The sequence below is a fragment of the Convolutriloba macropyga genome, chromosome 2 (assembly GCF_964194025.1).
Source record: "Convolutriloba macropyga chromosome 2, txConMacr16.3, whole genome shotgun sequence".
Classification (NCBI taxonomy): domain Eukaryota; kingdom Metazoa; phylum Xenacoelomorpha; order Acoela; family Convolutidae; genus Convolutriloba; species Convolutriloba macropyga.
Genome location: NC_134469.1, coordinates 35,273,708 through 35,300,147, shown reverse-complemented (window position 1 = coordinate 35,300,147; position 26,440 = coordinate 35,273,708). Strand labels below are relative to the sequence as shown.

Below are 26,440 nucleotides of genomic sequence, written 5' to 3'. Positions count from 1 at the left end.
AAAATTCAACGGAATGCTGTTCCGAGCAAGAAACTTTTTCTCGAAAACTTTTCTATTACAAATGTCTAATAGTTATGCCAAACCAATGAGATCGTATGGAATTTTAGTTTACGGTTCGGCAAAAAAAAACAAAACTCAGTTCTATTTTTTGTCTACAAAATGCGTTTTAAAAACTATCTTTTTCAAGAAGAGAGGAGACCATGTATGCTATCTTTTCAAGCGTTACAACGTGCTGTCAGTTTTTGATGTATATTTTGACGCTGTTGTAAAAGAGATCCTGGATCAGATCGCAAAAGTTTCTCCTTTGAATTTTCTTGATGTTGACAGTAACAGGCCAAACACGCGGGCGTCCATTAAGTCACTCATCCCTTTGCCAAATGTCAAAACACAGACTCAGAAGAAATCCTTGAGATCTTCAATAATAAAAATGTTCAATACCTTGCTAAAGAAAGTCTATTACACAAACAAGTAGCTAAAAAAGAAATTTTTTCGATTCGAACTAAACTTAGGGCATATTATTTGGATAATAAAGATGTTTTCGATTTGTTTTGTCAGGTATTTCACGTTTTTTTCTGGGCACCTCTTGTAGAGTCTTTTGACTCGTATGGTGTCCAAGGTGGTATATTGATTAAACTTAATACTCCGTATAAAGTACTCTGTATAGTCTACCATCTGAATTTAAATCAATCAGTCAATAAATATTTTGTAATTTTGCAAAACGAAATAAAACCCATAAAACCTTTGTGACTGAGATCGTTAGAGTTAGATACGATCAAAAATTTGTATATAATTTGAAAAATGACACCAAAAAAGCAAATTGCATCAATGCTTGGTATATGGATCACAGAGAGCATAACGAATCATATTGACTAAAAATTCCTCCTGGGTTGAAAATTTAATCAAAATGCTTTGAATGTAAATATACAAAAAAAACAATAGCAACACAATAAGGGTAGAATTGAGCTAGATGTTTTATCTGATGAAGAGACCACAGCTAAATATCAACTCTGCGCCCCATGACTGTTAAAAGTTCCCCTGTTGTGTCGTTAATATACGCTTGAAAGAAGCAAACTTCAAGCGAGAAAGCGAGTAAAATAAACTACATTGCATTTAAAATTGCCCAGTACCGATTTACACTTGGAGTTCGGTACGGGAATTTTGTGTAGCGTCAAATCATACTTTAAAAAGGCGTTTAGTTATCTTTCGTTTTCTGGTTCTCAGAATACTTCCAAATTTATTAAAATGGACTATGCGAATTTTACAACTTGTTGCTTCTAACAGTGTTGCTTCTAACAGATCATTTGCTTCTAACTGTGTTGCTTCAAGCTAATATTTTTGGCAATGAAAGTCTCGATATTAGTTATTTTCCTAAACTTTGATTGAACCTGCTGAGTTTTGGATGTAAACGTTTGTTGTTGCTGTTTAATTTTTGTCGTGTCTTGTAGTCTTAAAAATGGCAGGTCTTATCTTAATTAATGCATCAAAATTTTTCCAAGAATGGGGGGGGGGAATGCGATGCGGTGGGTGACAGAATGCATTCAAATTTAAGGATAAAAAAAGGAAAAACATTACAGTATATTTAATTAGTTTGAATGGAGATTTTTCAAAAATGTTATACAATTACAGAAACAAAAAATTTTAAATTAAAATATGTGACCGAAAAATTACAAAAATAATTAAATGATTTCGGATTTTTTATCAAAATTTTGTTCTATATACTTTTTTATCGGTCTCTCTCTTTTATGCTGGTTGAAAACTAATTTAAGAAAAATTTCATTTTCTGTATCAAAAAAATGGGAAAGTGACGATTTCAGGCACTTTAGAGATCTCCAAATATCATAAATCAACATTGAAAATGTAAGAGGAAAAGAAGAAGTATGTGAACTATTTGAGACTTTTTTTAAGTCATTGGAAACGTAAAAAAAACCAGTATCATGAAATTAGCATCAAATCAATCAGATTCATAATTGAAAATAAGAAGGAAATACTTTGTCTTCTTTATTTGTATTTTTTTAATGTCCGAGCGGATAATTCTATCAAATCTTCTCTAGCATAATGAAATACAGATCAAATTGAAAATAAGAGTGTTTATGAAATGTTAGGTTGAAAAATGTAATACAAGCTTATTTTTTAAGAACTAGGACATTATTTTCACTTCTTTTCATATTGCTCTTCGAAAAGGTCATTTTGAGACTTTAGGAATTTCTGTAAATAGAAAAATTAAATCATTCATTGATCGCAACACTCCTCACATAAAAACAATAAATTTGCAAAAACAATAAAAATAAATTTACTGATAATCATGTTTCTCAGGGCTTCTAAATAAGAGAGAGAGAGAGAAAGACGTTACGAGCAGCTTTGAACGCCTCTCTAAATTTTAAAAATAACTAGAGGCAGAGTGCAAAAACTGGCAGAAATACTAAAAAATTTAAAAATTACTGCACTTTGAAAATTTTCTAAAAAGTGCGGAGTTGAATATATTCAGAAATAGAATTGTTTTTTATTAATTACCGCTAAGAATCTAGCTATTAAAACTAAACCAACGGGCGGAAAAACATAAGCTGAGTACAATGCGCTAAAGAAACATCAAAAATGGCAAAAAGATTTTAAATAATCCAATAAAAAGTGCTGTGGGATTTCACGTCTGTCCCCATGAAGTTAGTTGTCCCCTTATGCCCATGAGACATCAAAAAAACACAACAATTCAAAAACCTTCGAAACTATTCATTTCAGATTTTACTGTCGGTTTTACGATTAAAGATACACTTGCCTTAAAAAGTCCTAGCCTAAATTTCCAGAAAAAAGTCCAGCCATAAACAAGCGTAGATGAAGTTTGAATTGAATAATGATCAGATTCCAAAAAGAAAAATTTTAAAAAATTTTGTATTGTGGGGAGGTTTGTATTCATGTTTGTGTGCTTGTGAGGGTGTATATATGTGCGTGCGATTGTCTATATGTTGTTTATATGCGTGGTATATGTGTATGAGAGCGAGAGAGAGAGAGAGAGGAAGGAATAGTTAGTGCGAGGCAGATAGTTTATTCAAGAGGAAAATTAGAAGAACTACTTAATATTTGTTCAAAATTGGGTAATTAAAAGTGTCCAGTACCAAAATTCTGTTTTTAAATTTTTCTGGGTCATTTCTGTGGGATTTTGAAATTTTTATTTCCCATTTGTTGTAGTCATGAAATATCAAAATTGAAAAAAATTCTAAAAATTGAAAAAGCTGAATTTCAAAGTTCGTTGTCGAAACTTCAGCTACCGACACAATTGCCTCAGAAAATAACGAAAAAAATAACCAAGAAGTGTTAATTTAACCGTGACGAACATTGAGTTCAGACCAATTGACAAAAACAAAAGTATAGTAGTTTCTTTTTCTCATGCTGCAGGCCAATTTTGTACGTTGAAGGGTGCTATTTCAGAACAGCAGTATCGTTTCAGGCTGCTGGAGAATGGCAATTGTTTACACCCCGTAATCTGTTTTCACATTTGTATTGCCATGGCTAAGTTTCCAAAACCTATTAGGGAGCGAACGTGAGAAATACCACAATTAACCCCTTCTTTGAGCATTGAAATTGCAACAAGTCTATTTTAAAGTAGTGAATTTTGCAGAAAACTCGTTTGTCTGTCTTTCTTTTGATAACACAAAAAAACTTGATATGGGAGCAAAACAAGTGGAACCATTAGATTATTTATCTTGCCAGCAAAGGAACCTGGAAATGGTCCATATGTTTCAAGGGTGTATAAAACTTAAAATGGCAAGATCTTTCATTCATAAACAATTGCGCGGGCAAAGTCTACAACTCAGGTGTCCAAAGCTAATCTCGTTATAGTGCTCTTTTATCCTGGTACTCTCCAAGCAAGTGACCCTTCTGTTACACGACTTCCAAAAGATCAATAAATAAATCAAATAGACACTAACCATTCTTGCACTCGCATTGCTGTGTATACAACTCACTCGCATTGCTGTGCATTGCCTTTAACAATACAACCAATCGAATTCTTGCACTAGTGACTTCGTCACGCCCAGAACGCCTCGTTACACAGCTGACCCCACCAGCCCTCTTTACACTCACATCTACATCATTATCAACTAAGTGACCAAGTTCAGACGGGGCCATGCAGATTGTAGTATTACGAGATCCCTTACAAATGAACAGATAGTTAATCCCGCATTAGAGCGAACGTACTTTGGCGTTAATTAACCATTCTTTCACGGCGCGCTAAACAATTTAACGCTCGTTAAGACCACCAGTACATAAGTATTTTCAAAGTAAATCAAAATTCCAAAGATTTCTGATCAAAATTTCAAGCGAATAATTCCTACAAGATAAAAATTGAAGAGTTATCTAGTTTTACAAGATGGAAATTGAAGAAGCATTTACGCGACAACAAACCCATCAACGAACAGCTCAACCCAATTTCTTCCTATTCAGTGCAAGCTTGCTTATTTGAGCAATGTATTTAATTAAATTAACTTTTCAGCCCCCCCCATTTGAATTTTAGTTGAGATTTTTTAGCGCGAACAGGTCTTGGGCATTTTTTTCGCATATGACTTGTTTATTCCTTTTATCGGAAAAATTGGCGTAGATCTCATGCTGCAGGCCAATTTTGTACTTTGACGGGTGCTATTTTAGAAAAGCAGTATCGTTTCAGGCTGCTGGAGAATGTCAATATTTACACCCCGTAATTTGTTTTCACATTTGCATTGCCCTGGCTAAGTTTTCAAAACCTATTAGGGAGCGAACGTGAGAAATGGCACAATTAACCCCTTCTTTGAGCATTGAACTTGCAACAAGTCTATTTTAAAGTAGTGAATTTTGCAGGAAACTCGTTTGTCTGTCTTTCTTTTGATAACACAAAAAAACTTGATATGGGATCAAAACAAGTGGAACCATTAGGTTATTTATCTTGCCAGCAAAGGAACCTGGTAAAGGTCCATATGTTTCAAGGGTGTATAAAACTTAAAATGGCTAGATCTTTCATTCATTAGCAATTGCGCGGGCAAAGTCTACAACTCAGGTGTCCAAAGCTAATCTCGATATAGTGCTCTTTTATATGGGTACTCTCCAAGCAAGGTACCTCTCTCTTACACGACCTCCATAAAATCAATAAATAAATCAAACAGACTCTAGCCATTCTAGCACTCGTATTGCTGTGTATATGTGCCTTTATCAATAAAACAAATCGAATTCTTGCACTAGTGACTTCGGCACGCCCAGAACTCCTCGTCACACAGCTCACCCCACTAGCCTTGTTTACACTCACACCTACATCATTATCAACTAAGTGACCAAGTTCAGACGGGGCCACGCAGATTGTGGTATTACGAGATCCCTTACAAATGAACAGATAATTAATCCTGCATTAGAGCGAACGTATTTAGGCGTTAATTAAATATTCTTTCACGGCGAGCTAAACAAATTAACGCTCGTTAAGATTACCAGTACATAAGTATTTAAACAACCTATTTCAACTTATTAAAATTAACACAACTTTCGGCCTGGATCTCCTCGATTATATCGAGGAAGGAAAAAGAACGTTGTTGAGAGTAGATGGCCTGTATCACGACAATTACTTTTAATTTATATTACATCTGCTTTTGACAGTCGCAATGCAGATCCTTTCCCCCAAGTTCAAAAAAGATGAAGCAGATTGCTTCATGGGAAAAGATAATAGATCCTAATAAAAAGCCCCCAAGAAAACCATAATTGCTGCGGTTTTAGAAGAGGGGAACAGTATATAACAGGCGCCTACGTGATCAATAATTGATGCTCTCAGTTTTAAGATTTTTATTTTTTTTTGCAGTTCCAATAATTCATCCATGAGATGAATAAACAGTTAATTCTATAGCCTTCCCCGGCAATAGGAAAATTAGGAAGCACCTCACTATGAACATGAGTTTGTGATTCGCTCCCTATCGGCACAAACTGAGCTGAGAGGATATTGTAAACCCTCAGCGAAGTGACACGGAATAAAATTAGAGTGAAATAAGAGAGCCAAGATTCAGCAGAAGACAACTGCTTTGTTCTTCCTGATAAAAATTTCAAGATTCAAATCAAAAGTAAATCAAAATACCAAAGATTTAAAACTAAAATTTCAAGCGAATATTTCCTACAACATAAAAATTGAAGAGTTATCTAGATTTACAAGATGGAAATTGAAGAAGCATTTACGCGACAACAAACCCATCAACGAACAGCTCAACCCGATTACTTCCTATTCAGTGCAAGCTTGCTTATTTGAACAATGTATTTAATTAATTTAACTTTTCAGCCCCCCCATTTGAATTTTAGTTGAGATTTTTTAGCGCGAACAGGTCTTGGGCACTTTTTTTGCCTATGACTTGTTTATTCCTTTTATCAGATAGTTTGGCGTACATACAGGGATCCCGAAGTGTGTGATCAATAATAGCCGTTCCATTTGATTTTAACCGACAGGCGGGTTTAGTCGACAATGAAAAATTGAGAAATTTAGCGGACAGCTCAATTCCGATTAGTCAAAAAGTCTATCTGTTCAAAATGTCACCAGTTGCTCCAAACATTACAATTGCATGATCGAATTCTCCTCATGGATTTGTTTTTTCGGTTGTCGGCCATGGGCAACAATATAGACCGATACTTGAAGTCTCCTCTAATAAAACATAACTTTTTCGCTGGGGATATTTGAAATTAATCGAAATTTTTTCTATAAAACCCACCTTTCGTTAACAAAACGTCACAAAACGAAATGCTTCGCTTGATGATTTAATTTTTCACGCTTTTTCGAACATCTTTTACCTAAAAATATATCGATGGGTTAAAAAAGATCCAGGAAATGTTTTCCTTCCCGGAAATAATACTCACTTCCAGGTCCCATCTGCTGAATTAGACACACACTTTCCATTTCTACCGCAAACATCTCCAAACTTTTCACAAACATCGACTTTCAGTTCGCAACTTTCACCTTCAAAACCCTGGTCACATTCACAATTCGCGTTTCCATTATGTTCACTACATTCTCCATTCACTACAAAACATGTGACAATCTTTATTGAAACAAACTTGGTCTGTTTCGATAATATTGCATTTTGGTGGCATAAACAGCGATACGAGTCATTCTCAAGCAGAATATATTTATCATAATGTGGACAAAATTTCTCGGTAGTTTCCTTCAGACAAGGCGTGAACTTTTCACAGTGATTACCAGAAGTACCGGACGGGCAAGAACATTGAGGGTGCGCGACGTCTGAGTCGTGAACATTAGGTTTCACGTCGTTGGAATTTTCATGACTGAGAACCATGTTGCATTGTCCCCCGTTTTGACAATAAGATTGGTTTTTGTAACTCATGTCATCGAATTGACATCTAGGGCCGAATTGTCCAACTGAGCAGCTAAAAACAAGCATATAGTTTTAAACCCAATTATATTTCAAACAAGGCGGCTCGGTAATGTGCGATGGCACATAAGGTTCCGACCCCGCCCATCCACAATTTTGGCATAATTGTCTACCAAATGAGGAACAGATAGAAAAGCCCAAAAATTATTTTTTGCGAATCCCAAAAAAGCCCAAGTCTTTTTCAAAAAATTCTGTATGAACGATAAGATAGCCTCCAAAGCAAATAACTCCGTGGAGTAAAAATTGATGCATTAGATTGCTGTAATATGTCAATATTAAGAAAGCGAGTCAAGACGAACAGCAAAATCAAACAACAACAACAACAACAAACATTAATTACATCAAAAAATTTATGTCCCTCTTAAAAACTAAATTTAATAACAAAGTCAACATACCGTCAGATAAACCTAAAACTAAACAAAAATCACTTATAAATCACCAGAAAACATATGCGACCAGTCCATAAAAAGGTTTGGTAACAATTATACAAAAAAGAACAAAAACAATAAAGTAAAAAATTAACTTATTTTTTTGAAACAGTTAACTTCAAAGTAATAAATACCATTAAGAATCAATTAATATTAACACAAATTTACGATTACCACTGCTTCTATAGAAGGGCATTAGGATCTGTCCTTATTCATTTTTTAAAGCGGCTAAAAAGAACAACAAAGAACAAACAAAATTTCAATTGAAACTTGCCAGAAAACGCTGTCAAAACCGTCAAGCCAAAATTTGGCACTCAAATTATATTTGATTGCGCCTTCTTCAAACAGCTATAATGTAGCACGTGGCCATTCATTAGTAAGACTAGGTAACAAGTAGACAAAAAAGCGAAGTGCTAAACTATGTAATACTTTTAATTTTTTTTTCGAAACAAAATAACATTCAATGTCATGAAAGGCATTAATTACAAAAAGAGCTATTTAAATAGGGTCGTTTATTCAAGAAAAGGAAGCCCGCGAGACCTGTTATTATCCAGAATATTTCTTGCATCTACAAAAAGAACGTCAAATTTGACAAAAATCAAATTAATTTACTTTTTTTTGTGAAAAACCGGTGTCGAAGCCAGTAAGGTCATAACAAATACTTTTAAAAAAGATTTTGGGACACCAATCCCTTTTATTCCCTTGACACCCATAATGTTTTATTTGACCTGTAATTAACTAACAAGATTAGGTAACAAAAAGAAACATAAAAAGAACAAAATTGAGAAGTTAAAAAGTTTTTTTTTTTAATTTTGGAAAACGATTGTTTTCAAAGTCATGAAAACCATCAGCTATCTACTAATATCAGAATATCGGTTCTTCTATTCATCCATGAAAAGCCAATGAAATCTATCACTATACAGGAAATTTCATACGACCGAAACGACAAAGTATAAATGACAGTTAGAGACAAAATAAAAAAATTCAATTGGTCTCTTCAAGAAAGAGGCGTCGAGGCCGTTAAAACGATGATGTATATCTTTCAGTATTTTAATATGTACAATTGTGCCTTATTCTGAATGCTAATAAGGTGACATGAGAACTGTCAATAATGTGATAATGTGACAAAATTAGAAAACGTGAAAAACTGGCAACTATCAAAACAAACAAAAATCTGAAATCTTGTTTGTCTGAAAACAAACAAAAACAAACAAAAATCTGAAAACAGACAAAAACAAAAATCTTGCCAGAAAACAATAACTTCAGGCTTAAAACTGCAACCGAGAATAAATGTTAAATCAGTAGAAAGAAGAAGAAGTTTCTTTGCTGACACTAAGCTGGAAGTTGAACAAATTAAGAAGAAAATAGAGGAAAAGTTAGCCATTATTTATTGAAAAGTCAATTTTTTTTAAAAAAGAAACGAACATAAGCTTTCAATTAAAAACTAAATGCATTAGCTTGGAGCTGCTTAGCAAGAGAATTGGTTGGACCTATCACTCCTGAGCTTTGATTTGATATGTTCTGTTCTTTATTATTAAAAAAAAAGTCTTTTTTTTTTAAAAAAAGACCGACTGATTACAACCCGATTTTTTTGGATTGTAACAGTCCAAGAATGGTCCAAAACTAGCCCTGCTAATACTTATTGTCCATTAGGAACAATTGATTTTTCGAATGTTGTAGATATAGATAATTTGTTAGTTGAAAACTCAAAATAAATTCTGCTTTTTTGATAATCAATGAGTAAAGTGAGCAAAAAACCGCGAAGTTTTAACTACAGTGCACTCTCAGCGGACTCTGAAGTAGAAATAGCCCACCTCTGAGTATACAAAGATTGTATGAGTGTTGTTTGGGGGTGTACTGTCGGCAAACTTAATCAAAGTGGACTAAAGTAGCTTATTTCGTTTGAAATGCTTCTTTTGAAATGTTTAACCAGATTTTTTGACCAAAAAAATTAAATCAAAACAATCAACAATGCTTGTTTGTCTTCAAAAATAAAATCAACGACACTATTCTTAAAAATTATAACAAATTTTAGCAAAATTGACGAAAATTTAGGCAAAAATTCCGGAAAATGTGAATAAAAACAACGTGAATTCACTCTTCTTTTCTCAAAAATTTAAACCTCGATAACTCCCTGTAGAAAACGAAAATTAAAAAAATCTTTTTAATTCCATATTCTACGCTGGACGAGCTTTCTAATGATACCAGTCTCAACTCTCTACGATGAATATATCGAGCGGCGAAAATTCACGGAACAAAAAAAAACCCATTTGAGTATATAGTTCCTCCCCCCTCAAGAGGGTCGGAACAACAAGCCCCCCAGGGCAATTGTACGAGTTACAAATAATTGACGAACGTTTAAATTTTTTCCTCATAAAATTAGTGTCTAAAACAAATTTGCTCCTATTTAATTTTGTAAACTTTCTCATTGCGAAAACAATATTCTAAAAAGCGTGCAAGAATCTTGTAACATTTTGCAACGTCATGTAAGAATCTTAAAAAGGTCACATTTGTTTTCGACTCGGGGACGACTCAAGAGAATGTACATTGCCTCTTTGTATGGGGTATCTCTACTTAAAAGGGAAAATTCAGTGTTCCTTTTTAATAGTGCTCCTTTCTGAAGTAATTTCTGGTGCTCAATTTAAAGACGATCCGAATTTGGGACGAGGTGGTCCGAGACAAAATTAAACTCACTAAAAGGGTGCTAGGAATTAGAGCCGAATGGGACCAGAGCCGAATAGAAAAAAATGAGATTCACAGCCGCATGCTCCAATTTGATTGGCCAAATAATGTGATTGGTTGATCCGATTATTATTCAAGTCTCACGGGCCGCTGAGGCATGGCCAAATGCACTAGATAAATATTATCCTAAAAAATCGTTCTAGTAATTTCAGCATTAGGATAAAATATTGGGTTTTTTTGGGTTTTTTGTCACAATGGGCATATTGGCTGTGGGTGCTTCGTCCTGACACAGGGAAATAGTCGGATTTAAATCTCATTTTAATGCATTCTGCTCTACGACTGTTCGGCTCTAACGGCGTCCACCGACTGAACGATGACACTACCCCAGCCAACGCACATTATCGAATCTTCTTGTCAATTAGCGTGTGAAACAAACTTATCAGATAATAAGAAATCGCAAAACAGAAATGGATTCTTCAAAGGCTTCAAAAAATTTTGACTTGGGCTCTGGTTTGACATTTGCTAACATTTATACTTGTAATTTCAGACCAGCAGATTTCTGGAAGTGTTGGCTCCCAGTGCTACAGGGTTTCTCCTTATCAGTCTGTCCCTGGACCGCTACTTTGCAGTTGTGAAGCCACTCAGTTTCTACTTGTCCAACAATTATGTCCACAAACAGACCCTCCTGTCATGGCTCATCGCTGCCATCCTTTCGATTCCACAGTTTGTGGGAACTGGGGTTAACCCGGATTCCGGGGTGTGTGACGTGGCCGAGTCCTGGACCAAAAGTTGGCGGTTCCCAACCTATCTCTCCCTGGTTATCTTCCTCATATTCATCATTCCTTTGGTCGTAAGTTTGGTGTGCTACTCCAAAATAGTGTTCAGATTAGCCGAAAAGGCAGAGGAGTATGCGAAGCACAAGGAAATCAACCCCAGTTTTGTAGTCAGCCACAAAAGACTGCAAAATGCAAGAAAGAAAGCTACGTTGATGACCGTTTGCGTCATTACCTGCTACTTCGTCTGTTGGGGTCCCTATTTCTGTGCTGCATTCGTCGATTGCTGGTTTAATGTACATTTGCCCAGTGCAGTTTGGACTATAGTTAAAAACATGGTCTACTTTAACTCCATATGCAATCCAATAATCTACGGCCTATTTGCCATTCGACGCAGTGAACGCACATTGGAGAGTGTTTGCGCGTGCTGTCCAGCGTTCATCAAGACATACAAGGTATTCAGCCAGCATAAATGCTCACAGTGTCGAACTGGACACGCAGAGCATGAACCGGATAGAGTAATAGATATTGGAAAGCAACAGTTTTCAGCATTGTCAACCAGTAAACCCACAGTTATAACTATGACTTCTAAACTATCAATCGTACCTCCATCAGACTCCTGAGATTACCCCCTAAAATGAACTTTTAAAGACATGATACTGATATTCTTGATGAAGTCTAAGATTACTTGAAAAATGTTCCGTATAGATAGATCAATTTCGTTAGGAGTCATTGCTTCTTGGGACAGCCCAGATTTGGGTCGCGGATCTATGCAACCTCTGACATATAATTACTTTCTTGTCCTTAGCGTTCATTTTCAACTCCTCCAGTCGCCCCTGCAGCCAGGTAATAAAAAATGTGGATTCATACTCTTGCAAGAATCTTGCAAGCAGGGTTCAAAAAATTTAATTGACAAGTAACTTGGTTAACATAACGGTGGTTATCAATACAACAGATCAACAGTTTATGAATCTCATTTCATCAGCGTTTTTTATTTTTCCACATGTAAAATGTTTGTTTTTATTCTTGCAAGAATAACTTGAAAATTTTTAAGTCAAAAACTTGGGTTCAAAAACTTGCAAGAATCTGTAAATCGGATTCAAAAGAATCTTGCAAGAAGTATGTATTCTCTAGCAAGATAGCTTGCAAGATTCTTGCAAGCGTTTAATTTTTTTAATCACTAGGGTCACACGCGGTTTGTAAAGTGCGGTCCAAAATGAATATGGTTGCACAAGTGATTGTTTTAATCAGAAGTCCTTTATGCCTGGAACGGTTCGATCATAGTTTAAAGTCTCTAATATCAGAATACAAAGTATAGAAAACAGTATGCCAGTGATCAGAGGTCTCTTTGGTCTGGAACATCGTCGTGGGAACTTTTTCCGTGTCTCAAAATATTCATCAATAATCTGATCAAGATTTCATCAAGATATTACAAACTTCGTTTTACTGGTTATACTATTCATTTAAACATTCCTATCTGTTTTCTTTTCCATCCGAAACACCACTCTCCACTGGGGAAGGCAATCTTTCATCTTTTCCCAGCCTCTATTTGACATTATTATGGAGTGGTCGCAAAATTTATGACTTTTTATGGTTTAAGACATTCTAATCAACCAAACAGACAGTCGAGAATGGAAAAGATGAACTCGTTTGTTCAAACACAAAATCACTAATGAAAACTGACATCTTTTTACGGCTGAAGGGGGTATATAGGGAAACAGATCTGGCAATATAATATATCAGTGACATAGATGAATATAGTTTTTTAGGTTACCCAAATAGATTTACTGCTGTGCATGAGATCGCAAAAACTCAAATTAATTTACAGAAAGCACGTAATTTTAGTATGTAGTTGTTGTTTGATTTCAGACAGGCTTTGTTATATATTCTCAAATTAATTCAGGATTTATGACGCTTGTAATTTTTTTCTTCTGTCAGGTTATAAAACCCATTAATGGCTATCAAATACGTCATAGGTTAAGGAGCAGACAAAACATTCCTCTAGCCGTGAAAAACAAAAGATTTCACGTCTGGGATGTAACGTTTTTTTGTCTGATTTATAATCGTTCAGTTGCTATTTTAATGAGCTATGCTATGTTATAAGGCGGGTACCATCAGATCGTAAGTGAACTTAATTTAGACTGGCCACGAAAAAGAGACACCTCATTAAAAACCAAATAAGAACTAGTATTAGAAGATTTTTTGGTGTCATTTTGCGCAAGTCGTTTTAAATTAGCTCTTCTTATAACACCGTACACAAGAGGTGTGAGAAAAAATTCCGCCTATATTTTTGCATTAAATTTCAACCATTATTTTTAATATTGTGAAATGGATATCTAGGAAAATTATTAGAATGCTTGCCAGTACACCTCGTAAACCGAGTACTCGTAAACCTTTTAAATCAGTTCATGCAACTAAAGGGGTTGGCTTCCAACAAAAAGTTGATGAAAAGTAAACAAAATACAGAGAAAAGTTTAAAAAATTACATTGAAAACCTCCAAGGAGTGAACGACATAAACAAAAAACAAGACGACTCGTCTGTAGCATGGAATTCTCCAACATAAGTCTCAAGTTTGTCGAAATATTGTTCCCCATTTGAAACGAAAAACAATTTTGACTAAAAGTTTTTCGGAGATCAAATTCAAGCATTTGTTCGTAGCCAGATGATTTCTTTGCACTATAAAACAGTTCTTTTAAAGAAATTTAAAGCTCAAATATCGGAATCAGTCGTAACAAAAGATAACTTCAAGAAATAAAAACAGTCATTTGTAAAACAAATTGCTGCGATCACCTATTAAGGAAAACATAGCAAATAATAAGTGAGAGGATATAATCTTAATGATTGGCTTAAAACTGAAAAAGGAAGTTCAAAAATAGAAATCAAAACTATGCATAGAACTTCCACTTTTCCACTTTTCTTCTTGTTTAAACAACCGATGAAATGTATAGCAACAATATTGAGTCAAGATCCAGTGGAAAATGTTGCTGCTGTGTAATCCAGTTGAGGATATTTTTTATTATAATTAGTTGAAAATAAGTATAGTTTGCGTTACAAAGCGATGATAAAGTTTAAGTTACTTCCTTCTATATTTTCCTAACCAAAAACTGCGGTTTTGTAGACCATTTTATTCAAACCGTTAAATACTGTTGGTTACATTTTCAATACTCAATCAATTTTGGGTGAACTCGAGAAATTATGTTTGAAAGTCAATCAATCGTCAGTTGAAAGAACGGAGAAATGATAGAAATATTAAGTATATAACATTTATCGCTTTTTCCCCAGAAATTTTAGTTATCTGATGTTGTTAGCAAATTTTCAAATTGGAGAAGTTCCACCGGTAACTTTCGAATGGATCCTTTAGATTGCTAGGGACAAAGTTCTCGCCATTACTTCGCAAAATCAAAGAAGAAACTTAAACTTTTCAAATTTGAAGTGAAAACCTTGAAAGTATTTTAGTTTAAATAAACTAAATGGGTCTTCAAACGAAAAAAGACTAACTTTTGTGAAAAAAATAAAAAATTAGGATGATAAAACTGTTTTTTGCCGCCAATAAGTACCAGTTTATTAGGTTTCAAAATATGTAAATTATGATTGGTGAAACACTGCTGAGGAATTGGGTGCAAACTAATTGCTACCTATATTTTTGTATTTTTCCAAAAAAAAAGTTCAAACTGAGCCAAAATTGGCAATTTTCGATGTAAGATTGTAGAAAAAAGTAGATTTTGCTAGTTAAAATGGAGTCGACAAAATAGGTTTTTAGCAAAAAAATTGGTTAAAGAAGTAGCTGCGAGTAACTGGGTGTTGACTATAAGTTATTTTTGTTTAATTTTTTGAGTTTTTTGTTGAAACTATGTTTTGGGGTCCAAAAATTTTTTAAAAAACATTTTGCTAAAGTATACGCTACGCTACTGAATTGAATAAGTTTTTGCGTACAATGTCATTTTAATTATTTGTGTAAATTGTGGGTGAGAACTATGAAAGAAAAAGAACACAAAGCATGTTTTTGACATTTTTGCCAGCGTTTTACACAATTTTGTTTCTATAAAGATTTCTTTGAATTGTTCATGTATGACGTCAGTACATGGTTGACAGAACGTGAGTGGGTCTATAACAAAACTTGTTTAAGTTTGAGTTTGGGCTCTATTTATATTATGTCTGCAGTGGACAAAATAAAAATGAATTAACAAAAACTGCTCTTATTTAGTTTTATTGGTATTTCCAATTCATTTCAAAGTTAGCTGCATTTCTAATAAAATTCTTTACAGCGTGGTGTTATTATTTAATTTGTATTTTTCCTGGATGACTGAAAGTTTTGAATGAAAACTTTTCCTTTCAAGATAATAGTGACGTTTACCACAATAATTGAAGTTCCTTTTTCCTAATGTTGGACACTTGAAGTAAACTAAGTAATCTGCAATTTAAATTATGAAGTAGTGGCCAACTGAAGAGTCAGTTTTCCAATATAAATTCAAACATACACACAAGCAAAATCATCAAAACAATACGTTTGAGTTAGTTCTCATAGTTGAGATCGATTCTTCGTTTCTTTTCGTGCAAAACACTACATTACGTGTGGAGTTGCAATGTTTTTGCAATTGGGCACATCAATTGGCTTGCTTTCAGGTGTACATGCAAATGTATCTATAACCTTGGCAGGCATTGGTCGTTCGCTAAAGATTTCTGGGCTCCCAAAATCTGTTTTTATTTTTCAAATGCTTTCGACCTGTTCAAGATTGCCCTCGTAGCCTTCATTGCCATACAATCGCATTTAATTTACTTCACAATCAAAAAATATTTACTTTGCCCCATAGTCCGATTTCTCCGGTTCGAAAACAAACGCCAGACGTCTTAAAACCCGGTATGCTTTAAGCTCCTTTCGTGAGGCCTTTCTCAAATCGAACTGAATTTGAATAATATCAAAAATGACAATAGGCACCGCCATGTGATTTACTGTGACCCAATAAAATAACTAATAAACTTGCTTTAAAATAATGACCGTCTGTTTTCTGTACGTTCTGTACGTTGTAAGCAATTGTGCTGAAGCCATTCGTTGATTCAGCCTTGAGAATGATGGCTAGAGGAGACATTTAACGTAAATTCTTTGCCTGACGCAGGCTTTTGTTGAAACAATAAAAAACTGTTCATAAGCCCTTGTAACAGTTCTGCTTAATAATTTAATGAGACGAACAAATAAAAATTGAAGTCAAAAATCAGAAAATCAGAATTTAGTTGTAAGTTTTTTCTAAGGAATGTTCAATCAATTTGTTCTGTTTGTGTTGTAGAAGTTTACTAAAGTAACTATTGCAACAACTTTTATTGCACTCAAATCTTTGTTTACAGGTGAACCTCAGGACAGTATTCATAGCTGTATTTCTTGTTTAATTTCATTATTTTTTATATATAGGTTTGTGAATAAACAAAGTATTTTGTTTAAAAACCAAACAGCTTTAATATGAGGAACGCTATGTAGAACAAATGTTACTTAACGTTTTGCAGCTTAAAAACCTCTGGGTTTCAACATGATTTCTTGGGTTTAGATTCCTTATTACATCAACTTAATAGGACGAATAAATTTTCTTCGTCAATTACTTCACACAAAGATTTATTACAAACTCCATTGAACAAAATATAAACTGAGTTCTTTGACCCTACTTGTCGCGCCTGCATACTACTCAAATGCATTTAATACTTTCTTAATAAACAAGATAAAGAAGTGATGTCACCATTATGTGTGTACATAATTGTGTGTGTATGTGTTTGTGTGTGTGTGTTTATTTGTGTGTGTGTTTGTATTTTGTGTGTGTGTGTGTGTTTGTGCGTGTGCTTGCTTGTGCGTGTGTGGTTACTGTTTGGCCGCATAGACAACAAACGAGGATAATGGCAAACTAAGCCTAGCGTTAGCTTGGAGCCCTCTTTAATTGCTTCCTCATCTTGAAATGGTTTCAAAAAGTCTTCTGCTTATGTGTGATAAAGGTTCAGTACATGCTTGTTAAACCTCCCAATTTTCTGGTAACAAATTGTTTTCTCAAGGCAAAGTTTAAACACTTTTCAAATGTTTAAAACCAATCCATTGCGCAACCAAGCTAGTGAAAAGGAGGTATACGTCCCAAAAAACAAATTGTTTGCAGAAACTGTTTTAACAAAATCCACAGAAATTGATTAGCGGTTTCATAACAAAAACCCAAACAACAAACTAAATCTGAATTAAATTCTGACTAAAATTGATACTTTAGGTAAAATTGAAGGTTTTGACTTTGAAATAGCGCTAAAATTGAGGTCATACGGTGGTATTATTGGCATACTTATAGTCATAAGTCGTCCCTCAGTAGGTAATTGTTTGAAAATCTTAAAAGTTCTACGCTTGCAGGCTGCTTGACTCAAATGGTTGGTTTCATATACGAGATATATAACCAAGGACCTGGTTACTCTTATATGCTTCCGTGGAAGAACAGCAACTGTTTTAGCGGTCATTTTCCAGGAATATTGTTTTGGCTTATATTTTAAAATTTTTCATTCATCAGTTTTTCATCCATCAGTTTTTCATCCATCAATTTTGGAATGCTGAGCGGTTAAAAGGTTTTGTTAGAGGCTGAAGGGTTTCGTCGCAGAGAAGAAAAAGAAATTGTTGAAGAGTTTGTTGTTTGTACCCAGGACTATCATGACTCCTTGTCATTTTTACCACCAACAAGTTATAGTGAGTTATCAACTCAACAAATTCAATCTTTCAGTTGGTTGACTAGAATTTTAAACGGTATTCATTGTGACAGAGGAAACTATCTCTTTGTTTATTCTACACTAATATTTGAAAAGGTTTTCTTTAGAAATCCGTGTGCAATGGTCCACGCTAGAGAAGAGAATGTATTTTTCAATGAAGTGCTTGAATGCTCTATTGTTGATCTCAATTCACTGGAGTATCGTTCGACACCTGTGAACTATTTTGCCCAAAATTGTCGGAATCAATCAACGCGCCAACTCAAATTTAACAAAAGTTGTGCAATTACGCCGAAACCACAATAATCACAATAATAAGTTTTCGAGATTGATCTCAAAGTCAGGGCTTAAGCTAAAACTAGTTTTTGAGATTTTATAGGATAGCATTTCATAAAACCGCGCGGCGGGTGGACAACTTTTATTTGAGTTTGCGAAAAAAAACGATGCAGTGAAACAAAAAGTTGAATTATCTTGAGACAAGCCTTGAAATGAAAGGATCAAAATATGAATGAACTTGAAATGATTAAACATTTTAGGGCATTTCACTAAAATTTTACCGAGAATTTTCAACATTTATCGAGATTACTTAGCTTAAAAACTCAACTATTTATAAATTACTTATTACTTAAAACTTTATTATTTCAATTATATTGCTTGGAAAGACGTTGCTGAGACTTGCCCAATTTTATCGAAAATATCAGATCTTGCCGGTGTGGCAGCAAGAAATATCAAGCAAGTTCCGTTTGACTGGGAAAATAAGTACTGTTAAAGCATCCGGATTGATTGGTTTGCAATAAGATTACGGCGGATTCTCTATGATGGCAATATCTAACATTGTGGCACAAACTTTTTGTTTAAACTGGGGGTGGCAATGGTTATGCTTAAATAATGGTAAAGTTTTTGTGCCATTTCATAACGCAAAGGTGGGCCTATAACTCTGAGAAGTAATGTTTGTTCAATTTAAAGACTGAAATTTGTTCAATTCTATTTTATAATCGATAAAAGTGTGCATCAAGTCAATTGTTTCATAGCATGAATGGCAGATCCTGGTTCTTCTCTCCTAGTCCCACGTAGACGTATCCAAACTTGGGCTGGTTGATCACATTGTAGGCAACTAATCCTGGCCACCACAGAGACCGGAGGGTGACGAGGTTGTTAGAATGCTCCGATTGTATACTCCAGCAGCCTAAAATTCAATCTTCCTCATTGAATTTCTCAATGTATATCTTCACGGGTGTTTTAGTGCCGAAAGTCTGCTGTGCCAGAAGTCAAAATGCCAGAAGTTGAATTGCGTTGACTTTCGTCATTTTAAAACGTGCGCGTTTCGTGTTTTAAGCATGGTTAAGTGACTCTGCTTGAAGTCACTGAGAACTTCTGGCGTTTATCTAGAACCGCGAAGCGGTTCGAGATATTAAGTCAGAATTTCGAAGTGACTTCTGCAGAGTCACTTAACCATGCTTAAAACACGAAACGCGCACGTTTTAAAATGACGAAAGTCAACGCAATTCAACTTCTGGCATTTTGACTTCTGGCACAGCAGAACAAAAGTCACAAGCAGAGATTTGGGTCGCGGATCTATGCAACCTCTGACATATAATTACTTTCTTGTCCTTAGCGTTCATTTTCAACTCCTCCAGTCGCCCCTGCAGCCAGGTAATAAAAAATGTGGATTCATACTCTTGCAAGAATCTTGCAAGCAGGGTTCAAAAAATTTAATTGACAAGTAACTTGGTTAACATAACGGTGGTTATCAATACAACAGATCAACAGTTTATGAATCTCATTTCATCAGCGTTTTTTATTTTTCCACATGTAAAATGTTTGTTTTTATTCTTGCAAGAATAACTTGAAAATTTTTAAGTCAAAAACTTGGGTTCAAAAACTTGCAAGAATCTGTAAATCGGATTCAAAAGAATCTTGCAAGAAGTATGTATTCTCTAGCAAGATAGCTTGCAAGATTCTTGCAAGCGTTTAATTTTTTTAATCACTAGGGTCACACGCGGTTTGTAAAGTGCGGTCCAAAATGAATATGGTTGCACAAGTGATTGTTTTAATCAGAAGTCCTTTATGCCTGGAACGGTTCGATCATAGTTTAAAGTCTCTAATATCAGAATACAAAGTATAGAAAACAGTATGCCAGTGATCAGAGGTCTCTTTGGTCTGGAACATCGTCGTGGGAACTTTTTCCGTGTCTCAAAATATTCATCAATAATCTGATCAAGATTTCATCAAGATATTACAAACTTCGTTTTACTGGTTATACTATTCATTTAAACATTCCTATCTGTTTTCTTTTCCATCCGAAACACCACTCTCCACTGGGGAAGGCAATCTTTCATCTTTTCCCAGCCTCTATTTGACATTATTATGGAGTGGTCGCAAAATTTATGACTTTTTATGGTTTAAGACATTCTAATCAACCAAACAGACAGTCGAGAATGGAAAAGATGAACTCGTTTGTTCAAACACAAAATCACTAATGAAAACTGACATCTTTTTACGGCTGAAGGGGGTATATAGGGAAACAGATCTGGCAATATAATATATCAGTGACATAGATGAATATAGTTTTTTAGGTTACCCAAATAGATTTACTGCTGTGCATGAGATCGCAAAAACTCAAATTAATTTACAGAAAGCACGTAATTTTAGTATGTAGTTGTTGTTTGATTTCAGACAGGCTTTGTTATATATTCTCAAATTAATTCAGGATTTATGACGCTTGTAATTTTTTTCTTCTGTCAGGTTATAAAACCCATTAATGGCTATCAAATACGTCATAGGTTAAGGAGCAGACAAAACATTCCTCTAGCCGTGAAAAACAAAAGATTTCACGTCTGGGATGTAACGTTTTTTTGTCTGATTTATAATCGTTCAGTTGCTATTTTAATGAGCTATGCTATGTTATAAGGCGGGTACCATCAGATCGTAAGTGAACTTAATTTAGACTGGCCACGAAAAAGAGACACCTCATTAAAAACCAAATAAGAACTAGTATTAGAAGATTTTTTGGTGTCATTTTGCGCAAGTCGTTTTAAATTAGCTCTTCTTATAACACCGTACACAAGAGGTGTGAGAAAAAATTCCGCCTATATTTTTGCATTAAATTTCAACCATTATTTTTAATATTGTGAAATGGATATCTAGGAAAATTATTAGAATGCTTGCCAGTACACCTCGTAAACCGAGTACTCGTAAACCTTTTAAATCAGTTCATGCAACTAAAGGGGTTGGCTTCCAACAAAAAGTTGATGAAAAGTAAACAAAATACAGAGAAAAGTTTAAAAAATTACATTGAAAACCTCCAAGGAGTGAACGACATAAACAAAAAACAAGACGACTCGTCTGTAGCATGGAATTCTCCAACATAAGTCTCAAGTTTGTCGAAATATTGTTCCCCATTTGAAACGAAAAACAATTTTGACTAAAAGTTTTTCGGAGATCAAATTCAAGCATTTGTTCGTAGCCAGATGATTTCTTTGCACTATAAAACAGTTCTTTTAAAGAAATTTAAAGCTCAAATATCGGAATCAGTCGTAACAAAAGATAACTTCAAGAAATAAAAACAGTCATTTGTAAAACAAATTGCTGCGATCACCTATTAAGGAAAACATAGCAAATAATAAGTGAGAGGATATAATCTTAATGATTGGCTTAAAACTGAAAAAGGAAGTTCAAAAATAGAAATCAAAACTATGCATAGAACTTCCACTTTTCCACTTTTCTTCTTGTTTAAACAACCGATGAAATGTATAGCAACAATATTGAGTCAAGATCCAGTGGAAAATGTTGCTGCTGTGTAATCCAGTTGAGGATATTTTTTATTATAATTAGTTGAAAATAAGTATAGTTTGCGTTACAAAGCGATGATAAAGTTTAAGTTACTTCCTTCTATATTTTCCTAACCAAAAACTGCGGTTTTGTAGACCATTTTATTCAAACCGTTAAATACTGTTGGTTACATTTTCAATACTCAATCAATTTTGGGTGAACTCGAGAAATTATGTTTGAAAGTCAATCAATCGTCAGTTGAAAGAACGGAGAAATGATAGAAATATTAAGTATATAACATTTATCGCTTTTTCCCCAGAAATTTTAGTTATCTGATGTTGTTAGCAAATTTTCAAATTGGAGAAGTTCCACCGGTAACTTTCGAATGGATCCTTTAGATTGCTAGGGACAAAGTTCTCGCCATTACTTCGCAAAATCAAAGAAGAAACTTAAACTTTTCAAATTTGAAGTGAAAACCTTGAAAGTATTTTAGTTTAAATAAACTAAATGGGTCTTCAAACGAAAAAAGACTAACTTTTGTGAAAAAAATAAAAAATTAGGATGATAAAACTGTTTTTTGCCGCCAATAAGTACCAGTTTATTAGGTTTCAAAATATGTAAATTATGATTGGTGAAACACTGCTGAGGAATTGGGTGCAAACTAATTGCTACCTATATTTTTGTATTTTTCCAAAAAAAAAGTTCAAACTGAGCCAAAATTGGCAATTTTCGATGTAAGATTGTAGAAAAAAGTAGATTTTGCTAGTTAAAATGGAGTCGACAAAATAGGTTTTTAGCAAAAAAATTGGTTAAAGAAGTAGCTGCGAGTAACTGGGTGTTGACTATAAGTTATTTTTGTTTAATTTTTTGAGTTTTTTGTTGAAACTATGTTTTGGGGTCCAAAAATTTTTTAAAAAACATTTTGCTAAAGTATACGCTACGCTACTGAATTGAATAAGTTTTTGCGTACAATGTCATTTTAATTATTTGTGTAAATTGTGGGTGAGAACTATGAAAGAAAAAGAACACAAAGCATGTTTTTGACATTTTTGCCAGCGTTTTACACAATTTTGTTTCTATAAAGATTTCTTTGAATTGTTCATGTATGACGTCAGTACATGGTTGACAGAACGTGAGTGGGTCTATAACAAAACTTGTTTAAGTTTGAGTTTGGGCTCTATTTATATTATGTCTGCAGTGGACAAAATAAAAATGAATTAACAAAAACTGCTCTTATTTAGTTTTATTGGTATTTCCAATTCATTTCAAAGTTAGCTGCATTTCTAATAAAATTCTTTACAGCGTGGTGTTATTATTTAATTTGTATTTTTCCTGGATGACTGAAAGTTTTGAATGAAAACTTTTCCTTTCAAGATAATAGTGACGTTTACCACAATAATTGAAGTTCCTTTTTCCTAATGTTGGACACTTGAAGTAAACTAAGTAATCTGCAATTTAAATTATGAAGTAGTGGCCAACTGAAGAGTCAGTTTTCCAATATAAATTCAAACATACACACAAGCAAAATCATCAAAACAATACGTTTGAGTTAGTTCTCATAGTTGAGATCGATTCTTCGTTTCTTTTCGTGCAAAACACTACATTACGTGTGGAGTTGCAATGTTTTTGCAATTGGGCACATCAATTGGCTTGCTTTCAGGTGTACATGCAAATGTATCTATAACCTTGGCAGGCATTGGTCGTTCGCTAAAGATTTCTGGGCTCCCAAAATCTGTTTTTATTTTTCAAATGCTTTCGACCTGTTCAAGATTGCCCTCGTAGCCTTCATTGCCATACAATCGCATTTAATTTACTTCACAATCAAAAAATATTTACTTTGCCCCATAGTCCGATTTCTCCGGTTCGAAAACAAACGCCAGACGTCTTAAAACCCGGTATGCTTTAAGCTCCTTTCGTGAGGCCTTTCTCAAATCGAACTGAATTTGAATAATATCAAAAATGACAATAGGCACCGCCATGTGATTTACTGTGACCCAATAAAATAACTAATAAACTTGCTTTAAAATAATGACCGTCTGTTTTCTGTACGTTCTGTACGTTGTAAGCAATTGTGCTGAAGCCATTCGTTGATTCAGCCTTGAGAATGATGGCTAGAGGAGACATTTAACGTAAATTCTTTGCCTGACGCAGGCTTTTGTTGAAACAATAAAAAACTGTTCATAAGCCCTTGTAACAGTTCTGCTTAATAATTTAATGAGACGAACAAATAAAAATTGAAGTCAAAAATCAGAAAATCAGAATTTAGTTGTAAGTTTTTTCTAAGGAATGTTCAATCAATTTGTTCTGTTTGTGTTGTAGAAGTTTACTAAAGTAACTATTGCAACAACTTTTATTGCACTCAAATCTTTGTTTACAGGTGAACCTCAGGACAGTATTCATAGCTGTATTTCTTGTTTAATTTCATTATTTTTTATATATAGGTTTGTGAATAAACAAAGTATTTTGTTTAAAAACCAAACAGCTTTAATATGAGGAACGCTATGTAGAACAAATGTTACTTAACGTTTTGCAGCTTAAAAACCTCTGGGTTTCAACATGATTTCTTGGGTTTAGATTCCTTATTACATCAACTTAATAGGACGAATAAATTTTCTTCGTCAATTACTTCACACAAAGATTTATTACAAACTCCATTGAACAAAATATAAACTGAGTTCTTTGACCCTACTTGTCGCGCCTGCATACTACTCAAATGCATTTAATACTTTCTTAATAAACAAGATAAAGAAGTGATGTCACCATTATGTGTGTACATAATTGTGTGTGTATGTGTTTGTGTGTGTGTGTTTATTTGTGTGTGTGTTTGTATTTTGTGTGTGTGTGTGTGTTTGTGCGTGTGCTTGCTTGTGCGTGTGTGGTTACTGTTTGGCCGCATAGACAACAAACGAGGATAATGGCAAACTAAGCCTAGCGTTAGCTTGGAGCCCTCTTTAATTGCTTCCTCATCTTGAAATGGTTTCAAAAAGTCTTCTGCTTATGTGTGATAAAGGTTCAGTACATGCTTGTTAAACCTCCCAATTTTCTGGTAACAAATTGTTTTCTCAAGGCAAAGTTTAAACACTTTTCAAATGTTTAAAACCAATCCATTGCGCAACCAAGCTAGTGAAAAGGAGGTATACGTCCCAAAAAACAAATTGTTTGCAGAAACTGTTTTAACAAAATCCACAGAAATTGATTAGCGGTTTCATAACAAAAACCCAAACAACAAACTAAATCTGAATTAAATTCTGACTAAAATTGATACTTTAGGTAAAATTGAAGGTTTTGACTTTGAAATAGCGCTAAAATTGAGGTCATACGGTGGTATTATTGGCATACTTATAGTCATAAGTCGTCCCTCAGTAGGTAATTGTTTGAAAATCTTAAAAGTTCTACGCTTGCAGGCTGCTTGACTCAAATGGTTGGTTTCATATACGAGATATATAACCAAGGACCTGGTTACTCTTATATGCTTCCGTGGAAGAACAGCAACTGTTTTAGCGGTCATTTTCCAGGAATATTGTTTTGGCTTATATTTTAAAATTTTTCATTCATCAGTTTTTCATCCATCAGTTTTTCATCCATCAATTTTGGAATGCTGAGCGGTTAAAAGGTTTTGTTAGAGGCTGAAGGGTTTCGTCGCAGAGAAGAAAAAGAAATTGTTGAAGAGTTTGTTGTTTGTACCCAGGACTATCATGACTCCTTGTCATTTTTACCACCAACAAGTTATAGTGAGTTATCAACTCAACAAATTCAATCTTTCAGTTGGTTGACTAGAATTTTAAACGGTATTCATTGTGACAGAGGAAACTATCTCTTTGTTTATTCTACACTAATATTTGAAAAGGTTTTCTTTAGAAATCCGTGTGCAATGGTCCACGCTAGAGAAGAGAATGTATTTTTCAATGAAGTGCTTGAATGCTCTATTGTTGATCTCAATTCACTGGAGTATCGTTCGACACCTGTGAACTATTTTGCCCAAAATTGTCGGAATCAATCAACGCGCCAACTCAAATTTAACAAAAGTTGTGCAATTACGCCGAAACCACAATAATCACAATAATAAGTTTTCGAGATTGATCTCAAAGTCAGGGCTTAAACTAAAACTAGTTTTTGAGATTTTATAGGATAGCATTTCATAAAACCGCGCGGCGGGTGGACAACTTTTATTTGAGTTTGCGAAAAAAAACGATGCAGTGAAACAAAAAGTTGAATTATCTTGAGACAAGCCTTGAAATGAAAGGATCAAAATATGAATGAACTTGAAATGATTAAACATTTTAGGGCATTTCACTAAAATTTTACCGAGAATTTTCAACATTTATCGAGATTACTTAGCTTAAAAACTCAACTATTTATAAATTACTTATTACTTAAAACTTTATTATTTCAATTATATTGCTTGGAAAGACGTTGCTGAGACTTGCCCAATTTTATCGAAAATATCAGATCTTGCCGGTTTGGCAGCAAGAAATATCAAGCAAGTTCCGTTTGACTGGGAAAATAAGTACTGTTAAAGCATCCGGATTGATTGGTTTGCAATAAGATTACGGCGGATTCTCTATGATGGCAATATCTAACATTGTGGCACAAACTTTTTGTTTAAACTGGGGGTGGCAATGGTTATGCTTAAATAATGGTAAAGTTTTTGTGCCATTTCATAACGCAAAGGTGGGCCTATAACTCTGAGAAGTAATG

The 26,440-nt window shown here is 34.3% G+C and overlaps 1 protein-coding gene across 1 annotated transcript in view; it reads left to right on the top strand.

Moving 5' to 3' along the window:
- Positions 1-11,907, top strand: part of LOC142335244 (gonadotropin-releasing hormone receptor-like) — a 65,575-nt gene extending 53,668 nt beyond the window's left edge. Inside the window, exon 2 of the mRNA XM_075383662.1 lies at positions 11,034-11,907. Within this exon, the coding sequence (XP_075239777.1) occupies positions 11,034-11,882 (849 nt within the window). The 3' untranslated portion in view covers positions 11,883-11,907. The remainder of the gene's footprint in view (positions 1-11,033) is intronic.
- The last annotated feature ends 14,533 nt before the right edge of the window (positions 11,908-26,440 follow it).